We start from the raw sequence: 21,113 nt of genomic DNA on the forward strand, positions 1-21,113 counted from the left end.
AGGAATGTGAAGGGAGGGGTGGAAAATGGACATGGATTAGATATCCCTAAAACACTTCCAAAGGCCTCAGTGGTCCTGAGCACTTGTTTCCTGATGCAGTGATACAGCAAATGTCACGCAGTGTCCTAGACTTGGGAAACCGGGGGCCTGAGGTCTTCTGCCTCAGTTTCCCCCATGTATATTAAGTCTCTTCAGTGTATGCTGAGTCCCACCTTGCTGGGTGCTGTGAGGGTGGCTGAGGGCAGAATCTGCCCATCACATGCTATGTAGGCACAGATGGCAGGGGTGAATCCAAGGTGTCCAATGCCAGTCTGTGTGCACTATTCAAACAGGCCAGCCGGGGGGCGGGGGGGCAGGAGTTTAGCAGTGGTGCAGCAGCTCTCCGGCAAGCATGAGGCCCTGAGTTTGGTTCCTGGTACACCCCCCAAAGAAACCTGGCCAGTCTATCTTCTCAGCAGCTCTTCTCACTCCAGGCCACTTTGTCAGCCCTGGGCCTCTGACTGCCAGGGTCACTCCAGTAGGGAGAGTTATTCTGCATTTCCACTTTCCTGGCCTCAGCACTGGGGAATGGAGACAAGAAAGCCTGAGAGACTCCTGGATGCTGAGGCAAGCAGGCTCCTGCAGCTACTTCCCAGGACTACTGTTACCACCCTGTTCCTCTGGTTTCTAGGGACTCAAGCTGTTTGCTTCTAGACATTCAAGTGAAGTAAGAACTAGTCACATGATCAGAAGCCTAGCTGGTTCGGGGCTCTGGTCCCAGGGCAGGACAGCAGCAGCCCAGGGCTGAGAGGTGGGGTAGTGGAGGGCCCCATGTAAGAGGGGCACTCTCTTCTCCCAGTTTGCTGCAGCTGGGCAGGCAGAAGGGTGGGCAGGGCAGAGGGTGCAGGATGCAAAGAGGCTGTGGCTGAATGAAATGGGCTGCTCTTCCCTTAGGAATAAGCTGAAGCCTTACTAGCTAAGACAGCTTTGCTGACAGTCCTGATAGGGGTCTGGCTGCCCTCCCCTAGGAACAAGGCCAATGCCAGGCTGGAGCGGCTTGGAGTGTGCTCAGGGAATGGCTTCTCCAGACCTCCTGCCCCAGCCTGCTCAGAGCCTCTTCTGTGGCTCCTGGGGGCCTCCCACAAAGCTGGGAGCTGTGGAGAAACCAAACAACACCAGCCCTACCTGCCAGCAATGAAAAGTTGAGACAACTTCAGGGTACAGGATTGATGGAAGGAAAGATGCCAGGGAAACCAGCAGTCCTCAGAAGTCAGTTTGTTTGGTTTTGTTTTCTTTTTTGGTGGTACCAGGGATTGAACTCAAGATCTTGAGCTTGCTAGGCAAGCACTTATTCCACTGAGCTATCTCCCCAGCCAGAAGTCAGTTTCCCAAGGACAGAATGGCAAGAAGACACTGTCCCCAGAGTACCGAGAAGGGTCAACACCAGGCACATAGATTGAACCCAGGACTCTACCCAGAGAAATCTTAGGACCTGACACACTGGCCAGGGACACACTTGATATTGTTATTTTTATTCACTTTCTCTTTTTGAAAATAAGAGTAAACATACAATATATATTTTCTATTTATATATATAATATATATATATACTCGCTATAGTTAATGTAGGGGTCAGTTGACATCCCTGGCCACTTGGAGGCAGTTCTCAATTCTGACCTTGTGGAGGGAAAGAAGGTTCCATTGACTGCCAAAAGCAGAATCTCTTTATTATCAAACAGCAGTAACAGGAAACCCTAAGAGCTGTCAGACACAACTGAGACTGGAGAGCCAGGGAGAGGGCAGCAGATGCTGGAGAAACCCCGCAGAAACACACAAGGTAGCACGCTGCTGCCTGGCCAGTGCCCCAGCTCTCAGCCCTGTTTCTGCTCTAGAAGACCTGAGCTGGCTGAGACGTTCCCAAGGAATGTTTCATGGGTAGTGACCATCCTCAGGGGTGGGGAGTGGGAGCCGAGGCTGGTACTAGGGCTTTCTGCCTGGTCTTGACCATGCAGGCGCTTGCAGGGCACCAATGGGTAATGTGGGGTAGGTGGTCCAGGGCTCCTCCCAGCCCCACTGCGATCTGTGGCCCCTAGAGCCTCAACCCTGCTCTCCTGGTACCCAGAGATCCTCCCCACACATCCAGATAGGCTGCCAGGGCCCATCCCATTCAAGGTTGTAGTGGGGAGGCAGAGCATTTCACATTCACCCCTAGGCCCAGGGAGAAGGCAGAGAACCCTGGAGTCACCCATCCAGCTTCTGCTGTTGCTCTGGCTCTGTTTCTTTTGGTCCCCTCTTCACCTGACCCACATAGCAGCAGCAATGAAAAAGGGGCAACCAGTAACCAGAGCATGGGATGATTGAGATTTCACCCCAGAAGGAGGTGCCACCTGTTTCTGAGACCCCTGAAGTCAGGACCAGGAGTCCCCTTGGGTGGCCAGGGGAACACAGCCCCCCTCCCCCCTTGAGGGCTCCTCGATGGGGCTGAGAGAAGGCTGGGGAGGGTGCAGAATGGGCCTCAGTTCTTGAGGATGGTCTCGTAGGCCTGGTACACATGCTGGGACACCTCTGGTGCTCGACACTTCAGGGATAGCTGTAGGGAAAGAGAAAGTGAGGACAGAGAAGGCTCAACCCTGCACTTTTCCTCAGGTAAGACCAAGAGGGGAGCTGAGCGAGAAGATGGGTGCAAGATAGAAGAGCATGATGTGCACACGTGGTCTACAGGCAACTGCAGCTGAGGCAGATGTGAGGTAAAGCAAAGGGGGTAGCTGCTGCAGCCAGCTGGGTGAGGACCAAATATACTTGCAGCCCACACACCTGCTGTCAACACCACCATTGCAGCCCTCCTGGAAGGCAGCATGACTCACAGGCAGGAGGCTGCCAGGAGTTCCCAGCCCCCACTGGGCCCCGCAAAGCCTCTGGAATCTGGGGTCCTCATGATGAAACTGACAGGAAATCCAGAGGGGCAGAGGTCTAAGGAGGTGGCTAAATATACTGGATCTGTTCCTGGTTCCCTGCACAGGCAGCAGGCACATCAGGCTGCCTCTGTATTAAGGTCTGAACCTTGAGATTCCTAGCAGAGAAGACAGCCACCCATGCTATTCAAAAGCACCAGTTCCAGAGAATGCAATTAGGAAGAAGGTGCAAATGGAGTCCTGAAGTCAGCAGCAGTGAGCCCACAGGTCCCCTGGGCCTCTTCAAAGGGCTCTATGCACTGTGTATGGAAGTGGGGGTGTCCACTCCTTACAGGCCACCTGATTGGAAAGTCTGCATGCTTGCCTGCTCAGCTTTGGGAACAGAAAAGTGAGGCCAAGAAACACGGTGCATACAGGAAAGCTGGGGTATATTGGGGCCAGCAGGAGATGGAGCATGTGCAATATGGTTAAGGGCAATGAAGGGGAAAAGGAAGAGAAATCTGCTAACCTCCAAGTCCTGCGCCATGACATAGGCATCAGCAGGAAGGTGAACATGCAGCAACCAAACATAGGGAGAAGGAAATTACCACCATTGAAGCCACCGGCACAGCTCCCACCCACCACAGTGCCAAGGCGGCCAGCAGGGCCCACAGGAGAAAGGGTCTGCAGGGCCATGCCTGCCAGAGTTGGGTGCAAGGGAAAAGCAAAGCCAGGGATCTCTGGGGCTAGGGAGTGCAGTGTAACCTCCAGGAAAACAGGGACCTCATGGAAGCTATCTTCTGACAGGAGTCTATCTTAAAGGCCAAGAAACATGGGCTGCTGGGAATGAAGCTCTCCTAGCCAGATACGTAGGTGCTCGCATGGCAGCAGGTACCAAGGTGCGTGGCTAGTGACACCACTTGCCAGTTAGGCAGACCCCTGGTGTCTTATCTGGGTAACTCTGGTGGGACTGAGCTGAAAGTTTCTAGAAGGGTCTCTTTCAGGGACAGAATTGGTCTTTCACACAAGGCTTAAGGGACCCTTGGAACAATAAACCTCATTAGAGCCACTTCCTGATCTCAGAGGGAGGTGGAGGTAAGAGGCTGTCCAACATAGGGTGTGGAGGTTCCAGGGCTAGGGCAGGCTCAGGGGCTCTCACCATGAAGCTGGGGTTGCCTGGCTGGATTCGCAGCTCTGCCAGTACCCAGATGCCATTGGTCAGTTTCAGGGACTGGTAGAGCATGTCCTGGCCCTCTACATTCCTCTTGGCAATGGTGAAGATGTTGCTACTCTGCAGCTTGGTGCTCACAGCTTCTGTTGAGGCAGATGGTATGGGGCAGCCCCATCAGTAAGGGGGCAAGGCTAAATACAGGTGATGTCAGGGCCATGTGGACCCAGGGGTGGGCTCTAGGGCTTGCAATCCTCACCCGCATTGAGGGAGCAGTCTCTGATCTGGAACTGGGCTTCATTCTCATTAGGAATATCCTTCCAAGTGGCCAGGAACATCTGCCGGTCTGCAGCGTGGGTGGGATATGGGTGAAAGGTAGGACTCTGATAAACCTGTGGATGCTCAACAGCATGTGGCAGGAAATGGGTCTAGTCTGTACTTTGCTCCCTGAAAGCTGAGGAAAGGCACTAGCTCCTCCATAGCTCCCTTGCTTCCCTAAGTAAAACCCCTCAGCTCTGTGAGAAGGCCCAGAATACCCTTCCCAAAGGATCCGTTTCTCGCCTTTCCTGTCTCCAGACTCCTTCCTCCTACTCTGGCCCTTAGCAGCCTGCTCATTAGTCACACATGCCTTCCAGGATTGCTCAGGGAAGGAGGAGATGACTTGGGCCAAGTATGACCAAATCCTGAGGCAGGACCCAGCTTTTCCTGCACAGCCTTCTCCAGGTCCTGCTGTACCCCAGAAGTGTGCACCAGGCACTGGCATGTCTTGATCCCCAGTAGCCCTTGGGGCAGGGCTGAGGGGTAAACAGAGAAAAACCCACTGAGTAAGACAACGCCATTGTGGCACATCCCACTTGAGGCCTAGGGATACAGGTGCACCCCTTACTCTAGGCTTTGCAGAAGACCTCTGTGGAGCAAGCCATCCTTCTGATCCTCAGTAAAGGCAACACTCTGGTCAGGTTCCCAAGCTATAGCCCACTACCCAATTCAGGGGCTCCCAGGAGACTCACCCATCTTCCCATCCTCCACAAAGAGGATATGCAGTGGATATAAGGTGCTGAAGTAGAAGATGTCAATGTTGTTCTTCACAGCCACCTGGGCAACAAGGACATCCCCAGTCACTGCCTGGGGTTCAATTCCTTGGACTCTTGGGCTGACATGACATCTGAGGTCCGAGGAAGTATGCACCCAAGCAGGTTCTCTGACACAACCCTCCCTTGCAGCCACATCCCTTTGTCCCCTGACTTGGGGCTTCCCTGAAATATCTGTACCCAAGAGCAAGACTCCAGACTGGCCCTCTGAGAAGGGTGGGTCCCTCCCATAAGACTGAAGGGTTGCTAAGAACTGTGGGGTCTGATCCTGCTGGTACACACCTGGAGATTGTTGAGGGGATCCATCTTCATGACCGAGCCCACTGTGTTAAGAGGCAGGGAGATCTCCACAGTCTGGTTTGGGCTGAGTGGCGCATGTACCTGAAGGGGGGCGGCGGGGGCCAGGCCAAAGCTGGGGAGAAAGAAGCCCCCACAGGGAGGGCAGGGAACAGGTGCTGACATAAACAAGGACCTCCCCTCCACCAAACTAGCCTTGCCTAAGCTCCAGGCCCAGGACATGACTGCCTGACTCCCCACCCCTACCACATGGCTATGGTCAGGAGGCAGGGGCCTTGGACTGGCTACTCTGCCTCAGCCTGGCTGCAGGCTGAAGCTGGACTCTACTCTTCTTTCCACTCTGGGCTGGGTACTGATGAGTCTTGCCCTGTTATGCCCTGCCCTTGAGCTTCATCTATCACTAGAGGACTGGACTATACTGTTTTTATTTACTTATTTATTTGTTTGTTTGTTTGGCAGAACCAGAGATTGAACTCAGGCCCTTGTGCTTGCCAGGGAAGGGCTTATTCCACTGAGCCATCTCCCCAACCCCCAGGACTAAACTGAAAAGCCTGGGACTGCTCAGGCCTCTCCTGCCAATCAGCATCTCAGTGTAAGAGATACCCCAGCCACCAGCTCTTAGAAGGTAAGTCACAATAGAATGAACTGGGACTTGAACTGAGCACTTGGTGTGTCCAGGCTGGACAGCTATTCATCATCCCATTCCCCAGATAAGAACATGGAGCCTCAAGGAGGATAGGCTTGTGCCCACGGTACATGGTAGAATGCGAACTAGGTGCTCTCTACCCACAGGCCAATCAGACCTTCTGGACATAGTAGGAAATGATACAGGAAAACCCAGGTCTGAAGTAGCTTAGCATTCCAGGATTTCCTAGGCATGTCATTGTGCCTACTGTGTGATTTTTTTTTTTTTTTTCCCCTCTCTGGGACCAGATATCATAACCTATTAATGTCTTTGGTAAAGTCTAGTATCCAGAAAGTCTGGGTACAAATCAGATTTGTTTTGAGCAACCATCAGGACCACTCTTAGTAACCTGGAGTGCATCTGTGGCCCTAGGATCCTCCAAAGGAGTGGCACAGCTGCCTCAGCCTCCCCGGTCTGTTACAAGGGTCAGAGAACTCTGGACCCCAGGCTCTCCTGGAGGAAGCAGCCCCTTCAGTCAACTTCTTAGAGGCTTAGTTTGCTCATCACTAGAGCCGCTCAGGAAGAAGGAATCATCAGGAGGGGCTACTTGAGTCCCCATGGAGCCCTGGCCCAGGTAGCCTGATTCACTAAGGAATAGACAAGTGAGTGTCCCAACAGACACACAATGTCGGGGATGGAGAGGGATGTCAAGGAGCCTGGAACAGCCAACATTCATTCATGGAGGCCCTGCCTAATAATGTCGTCTCTGGCCCTGGAAGAGGCTGGCAGGCAAGCCTACTTCCCACCTGCCTTCTCAGCTTCTCCCTAAACAGGATGACTCGGGCCTAGAAGAATCTTGAGCTCTCAGCAGGGTAGACTAGGACTTAAACTCAAACTGATGGGCTGAGCTGGGATTTCCATGTCAGTACTCCTCTACAGCATAGGAAGACAAATGTAAAGGGAGATACCTCCCCACTCCGGAGGTACTTTGAAATCCACAGAGAGGTCAAAGGGGGAAACCACTGCTAAAGAGTTTTGGCTTGAGGGTAAAGAGAACATCTATCTTCTCTAGAAAAAAGGCACCACACCTCAGGCCTGGCAAAGGATCTTCTTGGGCTGGCCCTGGGGAGCTCACCTGTTGCGGTTGAACTGGATGGCAAAGTCCGTCATGACTTGCAGGGCCTTGTTGGTCAACTGCAGGTCCATGGAGATGGAGCCCACTTGACGCGTGAAGGTACCTGAAATCTCCAGTCCTTTGGCCTTCATGGCTGGGAGCCAGACCTGCAAGGAAGAGAATGGGGAGGTCTGGAGTGGGGTCTCTCCTGTAGTGACCACACTTGCCTTTACCATGAGGGATTAAGAAGATGAATGCTATGGACCATGTAAGGCCAGCACCATGGTGTAACTTTACATCGTACCTGGTGCACTCAGTCCTTAGAGGTCAAAGAAGGGAACACAGAGGAAGTAGGGCTGCGGAAGGCTGTAAAAGATGATGGAGTTCTGGCAGCCTCCTGATGAATCAAGGACAGGGCCAAGTGCCCAAGAGCATCTTGAATGCTGGCCAAAGCCCAAGGCCTCCCTGGCTATCACAGTTTGTCCTCCCTTGCAGGAGACAGGGTAGACCTTTCATTATAGAAACTAGCTGGCCAAGGACAGTCCCTAGGAGGACCTCTTGTGTGGCAGGCCCTCAACTACTTGGCTATCTTTTGTCAGTTTCAACCCAAGAGCAACCTCCTTTGAGAATTCTGCACCCATGTGAGGTGCAGAATTCTTCCTCACATTCATAGCCCAGTCTGGGCATGGGAGATAAACGAAAGCCCATGTGTCTCCCCTGTTCCCCCAAGGAACAGCTCTGCTTTTCTGACTTTGCATTCTTGGCCCAGGCTGGGCATGGAGCCAGTGTTTAGGTTTTTTTTTTTTTTTTAATTTTTAAATTTGTGTGTGTGTGTGTGTGTGTGTGTGTGTGTGTGTGTGTGTCCAGCTCAGCCTACAAGGGGGCAGGGCTGGCTGGCATGTGGTGCTGGGGGATTGAACCACAGTCCCTGTGCTTTGCTAAGCTTGTTCTAAGTAGGTGCTTTAGACCACTGAGCCATCTCACCAGCCCCAAGAAGAGGACAGAAGGGGGACCCTAGTGGGTTACCCTGGAAATGGCCTTTTTTTGGTTTTGTTTTTGTTTTTTTGGCAGAACCGGGGATTGAACTCAGGCCCTTGTGCTTGCCAGGGAAGCGCTTATTCCACTGAGCCATCTCCCCGGCCCAGTGTTTAGGTATTGTTTGCTGAACAAACAGCAGGAATCATATTCTGGCCTGTGAGAAGTACTTCCAGGTGTCACTGTGTGAACACACAGATACCTCTCAGGTCATTATTCTCCCCTGATGGCTCACAGGCTTCTCAATACTAAAAGGCTCCAATTTTACCCAAAACCTGCAAGTGCCTCAGTATCCATAATCACCCCCACGCTGCAGTCACTAGCCCAAGGGTAGTGACTAGTCAATTTCCCCTTCTACATCTGCCCAAGGGCCTCCATTTCCCTCCTCCTCCACAGATGCAGTGTCTAAGCTACCACCACACCTCTCCAGGTAGAGCAGCTCCACCAAGGTGGATAACCTGATTCCTCTCTCCCACTTTCCACAGCAGCTAGAGTCACCTTGTAAAATGCAAATATGATTATGGGGCCCTGAGGACCTCTTCCACCTTGCATGGACCTCCACAGCCTGGGGCCCACTCTAGGCTTGATTTGCCTGTTCTGGCCCTATTCTTTGGGACCCCACACCCATTGTTCCCTCAACTTGGAATGAACTTCCCCAACCACTTCCTGTGCTGACCTGAGTCCTTTGTACCCCCTGGACAAGTCTATGCAGGTGGAAACCCTGGCCTCAATTCATGGTTGTGACAAGCAGTGTGTACAGAATACTCAGAGGTCTGCTGAGCCTGGCCCTGGGCCTGGCTTCCTTAGATATCTCCCACAGCCAGCTCAACTGGGCCTCTTCCTGTTCTTGTGGAACTGGTTCTGAGTCATCTATGCCTGACCCTGTTCACTGAGGGTGAAAATCCTGCAGCTCTTGGTCACTGCAGGCTCATAGAATCCTGTACAGGTATTAACAGCATTAAGCTTCGCTGCTGACTGGTGAAACCAAGTCCCCAGCCATTGACCTACATACTGGAAAAACTCAAAAGTTCTGTACACAGGGAGCCTGTCTCTCTTGACCAGGAGGGGTGGAGGATGTATTTGCCTCAGGATGGGTGGGAAATGCACATGAGACAATTCCAGTAATCACTGACAGAGAAATGTAGGTGATCTGCTGCTCCTTCTGAAGGGGAATATACACACACACTCTTGACATTTGCCATGACTAAGGCAGTGGGGATGGTCCTGCTCCTGTTGCAAGGACTCTTCCTCTAGGCAACCAGCCTTCAATAGTCTTAACTTACTGGTCCCCTCACCTCATCCTGGCACTTACTGATAACCAGATACACTGATATGACATTCCTTTAAGACAAAATGGTGATGTGATCTATTAAAAGCAATATACAAGCCAAAGGGCAGCCTGCTGAGAGCCAGCTTGCAGCTTCTTTCCTTGTAGCTCTGAGTATGTGGCAAGGGAAGCAAGGAATCTGTTGGCCCGTTACTCTATCCTATCCTATGATCTTGGGCTTTTAACAGGTTTGGGTTGGCCTTGTACCCTGGGGTGCTAACTAGTCAGATGAACATGGTTTATGTCATACTGTGTATCTCATGTCCTCAGGTCTCGCTGATTCTGACAACCCATGACAGTGAGGCCTACTGGTAGGTCTCCCTTTCCGGCATAATCACAGCAGTTAGGAGCAGCTTTGGTATCACTGCCCTATAGTCAGTTCCAGACTGATTTACCAGCTATGTGACTGGGCAAAAGCACTTGGATTCCTCAACTGCAAAATGGAAGTAACAACAACATAAGGCTGGTGCCATGGTGGGCTGGAGCTGCCTGGCATGTAGCCAGATGCTGCTAGTATCAGAGTTGCTGTCCCTGGGGAATCCCTGAGGACCAGGCTGCCTGGGGCTGCAGCTACCACCACTGCAGTATAGCTGGTACATCATGAGTGAGCCAGATCAAAATCAGTAGATGCTATTTTTTTTTATATGTCTCCCTGTACCCCTCTTTTTTTTTGGTACCAGCAATTGAACTCACAACCTTGCACTTGCCAGGCAGGTGTTGTGCTGCTAAGCTATATCCCCAGCTCTCCCTGTGCCCCTGAAGCCACCTGCATCCTGCTCTGGAGAGGGAATCTCCGAAGAGCATAGAGTTCTGACTGATGCTGCTAGTATCAGAGCTGCTGTCCCTAGGGATCCCTGAGGACCAGGCTGCCTGGGGCTTCTGCTTTGAGTATTGCCAGAGGATCAAGCTACGTCTATTCCCTCTAGAGCTTTCTTAATACTGATGACATGGCCTACTCTGTGTTCCTTAGTTCCAAGCTTATATGTTCTCACATCCAAACTCAGCTCTCCTCCCCCTAGCTTACCCTCCTCCAGTGTCCCCATCTTGGCACCTCCTGTCACTTTTTTTTTTTCTTCCCAGAACCAGCGATTGAACTCAGACCCTTGTGCTTGCCAGGCAAGCACTTATTCTACTGAGCCATCTCCCCCCCCCCCCCATCACTTTGAATCTATCAGAACCACCCACACCTGGTCTCCTCATGTCCTTCCCTTTGTACTTCCAAGCATAGCTTCTGACTTTACTCCCAAAGCCGTCCTCCTTGCACAGGGAGCCAAGAGCACCCATTCTTCTTGCTAAGCTTCCCTTTCCCTGGGCCAAAGTCAGCTCTCTCAAGTACAAGTCAAGCAGTGTCATCACTTAAGTTTATAGCTCCTGCCATGCCTGGATCAAGAGCAAACACTCAGACTGGCCCTGTGGGACCTTGCCAGTGTCCTTCCTCACTAATCTCCAGTCCAGCAGAAGTCTCAAAGGGGGCACGGCCCTTGGAAGCATAGTGGCTACTTGTGGCACATTTCCAGATGAACACAATGCAGAGTCATACGTTTTGTGGGCTGGAGTCAGAAATACTGGGTATTTTGCTAGGTACAACAACCCCCCGAATAAGCAAATGTGTTATGTTCATGGAGCATTTTCTGTGTGATTTTTATGAAGTTCTATGGCCATAACATAAGAGGGACCTTGTGTTTTGTCTTATTCAGAACTGTATTGGGCATCAGTTAAAATTTCAGAAACTAATGGCACTGATGGCCATATTACTTAAGCTGCCTGAGCTACTAACATTATCTGAAGTTATCTCAGTCACAGTGACTACTTCTGCATGTGTTTGAAGCACGGGCTGGGTGTACCCATTTACAACACTGAAACATATTCTCTTCCTTTTGTCTCCATATAGCAATTATGCCTGATTACTTCTGAAATTCTGTGTGCATACAGGCTGTTCACTTCACCAGCTTCTTTTAGGCACAGAAGAGACACTGTAAAACATCCCCTGTAACTAAAGTGCCAAGTCTAACAGCAGGGAGAAGCACTGCCCTGCTCAGTGCACCGACAAGGCCAGGTATGCCTTTCCCACCAGGCTTTGCCACAGTTCTTCTCTGGGCCTGAAGCACTCTGACCAAATTTGTTCAGCTGGTCCTGACTTCTCCACAAACTTGTGTTCAGGGAACTCTTTTTGGGAAAGTGATCCCACGCCCCCAAGCCTGGTTCAATTCCTCTTCCTCTGCTGCCACAGCCCAGTACTGGCCCTGAGTAGATTCTCTGACATGGAACACTGAAAAATTCACACATTAGTCTCTGTAACTTTTTTTTTTTTTTTTTTTTGGCAGAATCGGGGATTGAACTCAGGCCCTTGTGCTTGCCAGAGAAGCGCTTATTCCACTGAGCCATCTCCCTGGCCCCTATAACTTTTGTCTCTGTAGGAGAGGTGAAGTACTTACTGCTTTGGGGGGCACATAAGATCCTGATAGGGTGCCCACACCACTAGTCAGGTCAAAGAGGTCACTTAGGCCACTGCCAATGGGTGCTCCTACTCTGGCAGGTGCTGCTGGTGGGGGTGCACCAAAGTTGGTATCCCCAATCTGAAAAAGAAGGAAAAATGGTCAGAGGCAGGCACCAGCAACAGGAACATCAGGGGCCTGGGAATAGAACCATATCACCTCTAGAAACAAGACAGAGGTGGATGGAGGAGAGAGGCTGAGCCTTCCTATGCCCAAAAGCCTTTTACTTCAGACAGTGACCCCTGGGGCAGGGCTTGACCCATGGATACAGGTTGGATCTGAGAAACACTGCTACGTGGGATGTGCTAAAGAGACCAGAGCTCGCCCTCCAGGATAGGAGCTGTAGGGACTGAGAAGCCCAGTAATTCTCAGGATGACAAGGCAATCAGCTCTACCCAGAGCTGTCATTGGGTGAAAAGGACACAGTGAAAAATTCACAGATAGGAGGACCCAGTGGCAACTGAAGGCCAGGAGGTCAAAGCAGAGGACACTGGACCAAAGGCTAAGGCTCAGCAGGGTGGGGATAATATGTCACCCACTCCTAAGAGCCAAACTCTGAGGACAAGCAGGGATGAAGGATTGGTGACACAGGGTTGAACCATACCCCTTCAGGCTCATCCCCCATCTCCAAGCAGAAGCAGGCAGGGTGAAGAGAACAGGCAGCAACATGCAGAGAGAAAAGCCAGGAAGACAACAAAGAGACAAGAGAAAAGGAAAGAGGGAGATTAGTCAACTGTGGCTTCAGCAAAGATAAGTTTGATTGGAGACCCAGAGCCTGTCCCACTGAGGGGTCCCTCTAAGGGGTGACTTTACCCTACCACTCGCATGTCCTGTGCCACTACCCTTATGATTTTGGCTTAGTGATGCAAGTTATCAGACTCCTGCTTGTGGGCTATAGCCTTGGGCATCTGAGCAGAGCTGTGCCAAGGAAAGGGCACATGTGCCCTTCTACCCACCCTACCCACTGCTGTAGCAGCTCCAGGAGATTTCTGGGCCAGGCTCACCACTCTTCTACATGGTGGAGGGAATTCTGCCCTGACCTCTCAGTCTTTCTCCAAGGGGTCTGGCTAGGCTGCTATCTTAAATGGTGTAGCCTGAGAGCAAGAGGGCACAGGTTTAGTTCATCAAAGTCAGAACACTAAAACATGGCAAAGGTGATGGTGGAGCCAGAATTGAAGGAAGGGGCTAGAACTATCCCTGGCCCTTGGTGTTAGGCTAGAAAGCTGACTAGTCTCTTGAAGCCTAAGTTTTTTCACGCTAACTAGGGAACTACACAATCATCTTGATGGCAAATGTGATTTAGCCAAGGTCCTTGCATAGAAGGGGATTCAGTGACTGCTCCTATGAAGATCATTATCAATAACAAGACTGTAGGGGGTGGAGATGGCCAAGACATACCAGGCTATCAAGGCCACCTCCTAGAAGGTCCACAGCTCCCATCTGCACTGAGGAGGTAGTTAGGGGTGGGCCGCTCACTGGGGGACCAAGGTCCAGGTTGAGGAGGTCTCCCAGCAAGTCACCCTGGGTGGGAATGACATCTGGTTGTTCACCAGTAGGGGCTCCAGCAGGGGCTGTCTCAGGACTCTCTGTGCTCTCATTCCTGCCAGACACAAAATGGAAGTCAGTAGATGAAGGTATTGTGATATCCCAGGGAGTTCAAAAAGGCCTTAGCTTCCAAGATCCTCCCCCAGGATGGACACAGTCTCCTAGCTGTACCAAAGGAGGCTGTCTATATGACCCTCTTATGTCTCCCCATATTTGATCTATCTTTCAGGCTCACTATGTGGTGAGTGAAGGGAGAGGACCAGGTTCACTTCTTGGATCATACTGAACAGAAAACTGATCCTTGTCCTTAAAGACTATCATCAGACCAAACTAGCTACTGGGAGCAGGAGTGGATATAGCAAGAACAGGGCTCTGCACTAGTTATAACCAGGTCTGAGTCCCCGCTCTGCTAGCTGTGGGGTCCTGAGCTGGTCATTCAGACCCTCTGTGCCCAATGATCTGCTAAATAGGGACAGTTTTCACCTGCTGATAGGATCAAACGAGGTCAACTAGTGAACATCTTGTGTGTAGTTAAGTGATGATACAAAGCGTAGAATTAGACTCATGCCTTGCCAGGGGTTGTCACATGAGACCTAAGCTTGTGCCACTAAAATGAGGGAGCATGTAGGAGGAGCAACCCACATCAAGCCAAATGTACTTACGAGGCAGTTCGGGGCGGCAGGCTCTTGTGCACCACACCCCGGCCCCCCTCCACAAAGGCACTGGGTGGCTTATGATAGACAGAGGCCAGAGTGCCAATGTAGCAAATGAGCTCATCCAGAAGCGTAGGCTCGATGAGGTCTGTCTCTTCAGAGATGAGTGGCTTCTCAGCCAGCACTACTTCCTTGGCAGCCACAGGGTCCGTGGACAGCAGACGCCAGTAGATGTAGCCACGATCCCGCAGGTCTGGGTTATCTGAGTCCTTGAGGGAGATGTCAAGCCAGTTAAATTCCTCCCTGCGTGAAGGGAGGAGACTCCCACTGCCACATCAATCAGGTGTGGTCACACACAGGAGCCAGTATCTGAACTGCTTGCTCAGACTTCTCCTATTTGGTAGTTGGTTCTCTGCTCCAGTCCGGCCTCAGGCAAGACACATCTACTCCAGTCCCCAACTCCCAGCTATCTCTGTCCTTACCGCCCTCCTGTAGACCTGCAGATGCCATAGACACTCCTTCCTCCCCATGTATAGCCTGTCTCCATTGCACCACTTCACCACACTGATTTGACTCTGAGCTTCCTGAAGGCAGGGATTTCAGGTTACTAAGGCCAACCCCTGTAGATCTACTTTTAGAGTAACTGACATGGTTCCCAGGACCAAGTCTCTCCCTGTCACAGGGAGGGCTGCATTATGCCCAGTAGGAGCCAGGGCACCCACCTGAGTAGCCAAACTGAGGACCTGCTGTACCAGTTCCTGGGTCTCTGTTGGCTTCTTTAGAAAGAGCTTCACAATAGCTGTCAGCAGCTGCAACTGCACCTACAGGAAGATGGGAGGAAGGATGGGTTTCATGTAGGCAGTGGGAAACCAAAGGAGGGGTGGCCAGTAAAGGGGACTCAAGGTTCCTGCAAGCCAAGAGCAGCTTTGCTGCATTTGGTGTTGGCCATGAAACTCAGACTAAGGCAATAGGGCCAGTGATGCTACGGAACACCCAGACCACAGCATTACTTGTTTAGAAAGTTGATAGGCATTACACTATATGGCCATCCCAGGGAGGCCACTCACCCTAAGTCCTGAGACACCTGTGAGCTCCACGAGAAGCTCACAGCTTCAAAAGGCAACATATGTAGGGCATGGCAGCACGTGCCTATAATCCTAGTACTCTAGAAGACAGAAGTAGGAGGACTGAGAGTTTAAGGCCTGGACCTCACAGCAAGTTCAAGGAGTATAGTGAGACCCTATCTCAACAAAAACAAATAGATACACAAAAAAGAAACACATATGGTTATGTTCCCTAAAAGGACTATCAACAGGAATGTCCCCAGAGGCCTAGGGGACTGGACCACTAAGTAGGCCCACAGAGCTAGCCTGATCTCCAGGAGCTGTATCCCACCCCAATCTTCCCCAAAGACTTAACCCAGGGCCTATGCACTGAGCTACCTCCAAAGCCCTTTATAATTTTGATTTTTTTTTTTTTTTTTTTTTTTTTTGTGGAACCCCAGGATTGAATTCAGGTCCTTGAACTTGCCAGTGAAGCGCTTAATTTACTGTGCCATCTCCCTGGCCCCTTAATTTTGATTCTGAGATAAGGTCTCACTAAGCAAATACATTTCCCAGACTGGGCTTGAACTTGCAATGGGCTGGCTGTTTCTAAGGCAAGAGGCAGCAAAAGATCTGGCTTTCACACTTGGCTCCAGTCCAATGGCCCATAGGAAGCCATTTTTTTACTTTTTTTTTTTTTTTTGTGGAACCGGGGATTGAACTCAGATCCCTGCGTTTGCCAGTCAAGCACTTATCCTACTGAGCCATCTCCCCAGCCCCTAGGCTGCAATGATTCTGGTTCAGGTTCACCTTAGTCTGCTACCAAGCCTAGGGCCTGGCTCAGTTTTCTGCCTAGTTCCTTGGACATACCAATGCCTCCATATTCAGGGCAGCCCACCTGCCATGGTGCTGTAAGCCTTGCCATCCAGGAGACACAAGCAGACCTGATATACCACCCTGGCCAACATTTTCTGTCATTACTACAGAAGTATAGGAGCCAAACAAGGATGAGGAAGCTGAAAGAGGCAATCTAAACTGAGTTTCAAAACCGTAAAGTACTAAATGGGTATTCCTAAAAGAGCTTTGAAACTGTCTTATGCACTCAGGAGGCAGGAAACTGGCTACTTAATAACTGTCCATCTGTTATCATAAACTGAGCAATGGGCAAAGTACTGCATACACAGCATCCAACAATCTTTATAATCTTTTATAGATAAGGAAATGGACTTGGTGAGCTTTCCTTGTATAACTATCCCCTACCTCTGCAGAACTAGACTCTGCGTAGGGCCTCATATATGTTTGACTAGCAATGTACAACTGAGCTACACCCCCAGGTTGGTTGGTATTTATTTATTTATTTATTTATTTGCTTTTGAGACAGTTCAAGCTGGCCTTGATCTTGTGATTGTCCTGCCTCAGCCTCTTACAGGTGTGTGCCACCATGTCCAGCTCCTCGACTTTTCTAGTACTGGCTCATTAGTAGGCTAAGGTGAGCGAAAAGAAGCTACAAAGATTTATGCTACTATCTGGTCAGTACCTAAGAGCCCCTGCCCTCCATGCCATCCTCTACAGTAACCCTAGGCAGGACTTGGTTGAAGGGGGCGAAACCATCACAGACCAAGTTTCACTTATTAGACAAGAAACAAGGAGCTGGTGCTGAAAGTGAAGGCAGTTTGGTGGCAGGTGGCAGTAGGAAGGGTGACAGTAAGAATTACTGCTATGGTTCTGCAATGGACATCTGCTGTTTTTGCTCACCCAGCATCTACTGTCTTCTGGTAACAAAAATGCTGGCTTTCTTTCAGAGAACCACCCTTTCAATCCACAGAGCCTCGGATGGACATCTGTGGGACTTTGCTGATCACAGCCACAATGACTGGCTTAGGACAATGCAAACAGGCCTTGACACTTGCTAGACTGCTGAAAGGGAAACTGGTCTTTACCTAGGCATTGTTAAGCTGTAAGAATAGTGCTTAGAATGGCTGAACCCTTGTTGCTCCCACTCTTGGGTGTCTGCCCAAGGCAGAAGCTACACCAGGGTTGCAGACAGCCTGAATGAATTATAGGAGAAGCTGCAGCCACATGTGTGGGAAGGGTGTATGGTACCTGGATATGTCAGCTATAAGAACCAGCTGGTCTCATTTTTCCCTGGATGAGTTTACTTTCTGGGGGGAGGAGGCAAGGTCTTGCTATGCAGTTCAGGCTGGCCTTGAACTCACTTATATAGCCCAGGCTTGCCTCAAACTCACAGCAATCCTCCTGCCTCAGCCTCCTGAGTGCTACGATTACTAGTGTGTGCCACCATGCCTAGCTAGGACCTCTTTACTTTTAAAATCAAATTTTATTTTTAATGTATTTAGTACAGGGTCTCACTACACAGATTGGACTTGTGGTGATTCTCTGTTTTTCAACCTCCCAAACAAGGGGTTACAGGCCCATGTTATCAGCCCAGTCTCAATCACCATCTCAGTGTACCCCAGGGGTGGGGCTGGCAAGGCAGGCTGGGATCGAACCCCGGGCCCTTGCGTCTGCCTAGGCAGGCACTTTAATCTATTAAGTTATCTGGCTGGCCCTTAAAATCAATTTTGATCTAAACCAATACTACTATTAAGGGTGCTCATCACAAACCAGGCATGTGTTAAAGACATTACACAAAACATCCCACATAGCTTTCACAAGATGAGAGAATGTCTAGTGACCCTCATTTGTAAAATGAGGCTCAGAGAGGAAAAGGGATAAGCATGAATTCATTGAGCCATGAGGCTGGCAAGAGAGGTAGACTCTGGGTTCTACGCAGATCAAAAGATCCACTGCAGATCTGCTGGGTTACAAGGCTCCCATCAGGCAGACTACTACTTAAAGGCTCACATGTATGAACAGACAGTTTCCAGTTCACAGAAGAGGGAATACCCATGACAAGATCTCAGCCTCACTCATAACAGAAATGTAAACAAAGCTACATAGAAGTTTCTCCTATTATTTAGGAGGATGGCAGAAACAAAGTGCACTTGGCCAGCTAGGAGACAAGGAAACAGCAATCTCATCATTTAAAATGGGAAGTAAATCAGATCAATCTTTTCACCATAAGAAATTAGACAAAAACTACTCAAATCTCAAATGCAAGGCCCCCTCTCCCAGCACACCGTTTAAGGATCTATCCTCCAGATGTACATGCAGTTGTGCATTACACTGCCCAGTCTGCTTAGACAGAGAAGCAGACACCTAAATATCCATTGAGGTTAATAACAGCATGGCCTCAGACTTATGTTAAGGGAAAATGCCAGGTGTTGAACAATTTGAATTTGCTCAGTATGCTGCAGTAGTGTTTAAAAATAAATGAGAAGGAAACACACATACACATGCACGCAAGCCATCTTCATTATTCACAGAGTACATGATTATGAATCTGCCCACTGGCTAAAATCTACTTGTAGCTTCAAATCTGTGCCCATGGGGCCTTTGTGGTCATTTACACCTACAGGCAGAGCAGTGAAATTACAGCTGCCTGACACAAATTCAGAGCTGAGGTAAGATGAGGTGGCACACTGCTTCCTTTCAGCTCGCGTGGAAACGCACATCCTCCCATGATCTACTGAACGCCATGTTTTTCACATCTTTGAGCTTTTAGTTAGTTATTTACTTATTTAAAATGACTCCCAAGGGGCCAGGGAGATGGCTCAGTAGAATAAGTGCTTGTCTGGCAAGCTCAAGGGTCTGAGTTCAATCCCTGGTTCCGCCAAAAAAATTAATAAAAGTAAATAAATAAAATAAAATGACTCCCAAGTATAGAGCTGAAGTGCTTGCCTATTGCTCCTAACATAAGAAGAGGGCTGTGACAGTATGTTTTAAAAAGAAAACACATGTGTTAACTTAGACGTGACTTACAGTGCTGCTGGTCATGAGTCCAGTGTTAAATGAAAATTTCAATTAACTAAGGTATCTTTAGGGGTTGGTGAGATGGCTTAGTGGTCTAGGGCACCTACTTAGAACAGGCTTGGCAAAGCATAGGGACCGCGGTTCAGTCCCCTAGCACCACATGCCAGCCAGCCCCGCCCCCTGGTGGACTGAGCTGGTGTCACACACACACACACACACACACACACACACACACACACACATAAATAAATAAATAAAATTAAAAAAAAACAAACTAAGGTATCTTTAAATAGGAACATGCAGAGAACAGGTTATATACTGATCACTGACAAAAATAGGCCAAGACTCTCATAGGAACCTTTTTTTTTTTTCCCCCCTCATAGGAACATTTATACTTTTTCTGGAAGCAAAAGTTCCATACTTACTAATTTAGTGTTTGCAGTGATACAGCATACAAGTACCATGGGTAATGAGAATTGACTACATATGAGTATGTATACGTACATATATGTATATAGGGGATGAGCTGCCAGTGTATTCATGGACAATTTCTGCTAGCATTTAACTCAATCTTCCCACGTTAGCCTCCCAAGTACTGGAATTATAGGCATGTATCACCACACTTGGCTTACCTTTTTCAATTTGAACCAAATCAATATATTACCTATCCAAAGATAAATATAAAACTGAAACAAAACCAGAAACCTTTCTTGAATACTGCCAAGACTGTTTAAGGGGCCAGGGAGATGGCTCAGTAGAATAAGAGCTTGCCTGGCAAGCTCAAGGGGCTGAGTTCAATCCCCGGTTCCGCAAAAAAAAAAAAAAAAGATTATTTAAGACTGTTTCCCATGTTCCCTGAGGCACTACCCTGGGAAAAGGAAAAGGGCCACACAGTATGTTCCTTTATATATATATATATATTTTTTTTTAATTGAGAAATAAATATGAATGAGACAGTTTCACAGCTGATTAATAGAACAGTTTTGATAGTCAATACACTATACATTGTTATCTTCTTAGTGGTTATCCATAGTACAAGAAGCAGACAGGATATTCTGTCCAAACACTGTTAGTATACCTCTTTCTTCTCATTGAGTTAAGCGAAAGTAACTGTAAATTTATCCTATTTTGTATATATAAATATAAAATGATCTTTCCTTTGTATCTTTTTTAATTTTAATTTTAATTTTTATCCTGTCAGAGGTGAATATTCTATTGCCATCTAAATACTGTAGGTGTTTGAATTCAACCAAACAATCTAACACTGTCTAGCAGTCTATAATATTAGTGGATTATCCTCAGAAGTTATTGACTTGAGCCTTTTACAGCTCATCGTATTAATATGGATTTACTTTATATACCTCGTTTTTATACTTTTCTGCTGGATGGTTAAGACCAAGATATAGCAAGACCTATATACCAAGAAATGTAACTTTTGTATCTGATAAGGTCAGCCAAGTACTCTCAGGATTTATCCTGTAGCCCTGTACTGCCTTTTGTACATCCTTTTGTCAGTGTCTGACATGTGGATGAGTCACGGCCATTGCTTTACCAATTTGCTCTCTGTGAAAGCTTGAGAAAATGTTTTTTTCTCTCCATGAGGGACACACCAGTAATACATCACTGGTAGGAGGAGGGAGGGATTCAGGGAAGGAGGGGTCACAGTAGGTCAAAATGCCAGTCATGCCCAAATGCCTGCATGAAGGCTTACCTGGGTGCTTTCATCATGGAAGCCCTCAAGGAAGCTCTCCAGCAGTTCATCCGCATTGTCAATCCGCTCAGCATACTCTCCCACAATCCAGATCATGGCAGCCCGGGCCTCAGGTTCATCCAGGGAATCGAGGTTCTCACACAGTGTGGCAATCACGCTCTCATACCTGGAAGAATAGGACGTGAAGGCACATGAATACTGCAGAAGACCCACAAGGAACAAGACAAACAGGCAACTGCCCTGAAAGACCCTGAGAAATGGTGAGG

The 21,113-nt window shown here is 49.2% G+C and overlaps 1 protein-coding gene and 1 non-coding gene across 5 annotated transcripts in view; both read right to left on the minus strand.

Annotated features, from left to right (window-relative positions):
* Positions 1-1,685: 1,685 nt before the first annotated feature.
* Ap1b1 (adaptor related protein complex 1 beta 1 subunit) overlaps positions 1,686-21,113 on the minus strand; it is a 60,760-nt gene continuing 41,332 nt past the window's right edge. Inside the window, exons 11-23 of one of the 4 annotated variants that reach the window (XM_004628046.2) lie at positions 20,848-21,013; positions 14,943-15,041; positions 14,230-14,489; positions 13,421-13,622; positions 12,627-12,647; positions 11,963-12,103; positions 7,187-7,332; positions 5,412-5,541; positions 5,049-5,133; positions 4,298-4,384; positions 4,030-4,184; positions 3,400-3,408; positions 1,686-2,569 (exon numbers count right to left, since the gene is read on the minus strand). In XM_004628046.2, the coding sequence (XP_004628103.1) occupies positions 2,495-2,569; positions 3,400-3,408; positions 4,030-4,184; positions 4,298-4,384; positions 5,049-5,133; positions 5,412-5,541; positions 7,187-7,332; positions 11,963-12,103; positions 12,627-12,647; positions 13,421-13,622; positions 14,230-14,489; positions 14,943-15,041; positions 20,848-21,013 (1,576 nt within the window). In that variant the 3' untranslated portion in view covers positions 1,686-2,494. The remainder of the gene's footprint in view (positions 2,570-3,399; positions 3,409-4,029; positions 4,185-4,297; positions 4,385-5,048; positions 5,134-5,411; positions 5,542-7,186; positions 7,333-11,962; positions 12,104-12,626; positions 12,648-13,420; positions 13,623-14,229; positions 14,490-14,942; positions 15,042-20,847; positions 21,014-21,113) is intronic. The other 3 variants (XM_004628047.2, XM_004628044.2, XM_004628045.2) reach the window with 3 other exon arrangements.
* Positions 6,568-6,665, minus strand: LOC111815823. Its single transcript, XR_002820457.1, has one exon. It is a non-coding gene; the product is annotated as a small nucleolar RNA SNORD125 (small nucleolar RNA).

Source organism: Octodon degus, unplaced genomic scaffold, assembly GCF_000260255.1.
Source record: "Octodon degus isolate 3935 unplaced genomic scaffold, OctDeg1.0 scaffold00021, whole genome shotgun sequence".
Lineage (NCBI taxonomy): Eukaryota > Metazoa > Chordata > Mammalia > Rodentia > Octodontidae > Octodon > Octodon degus.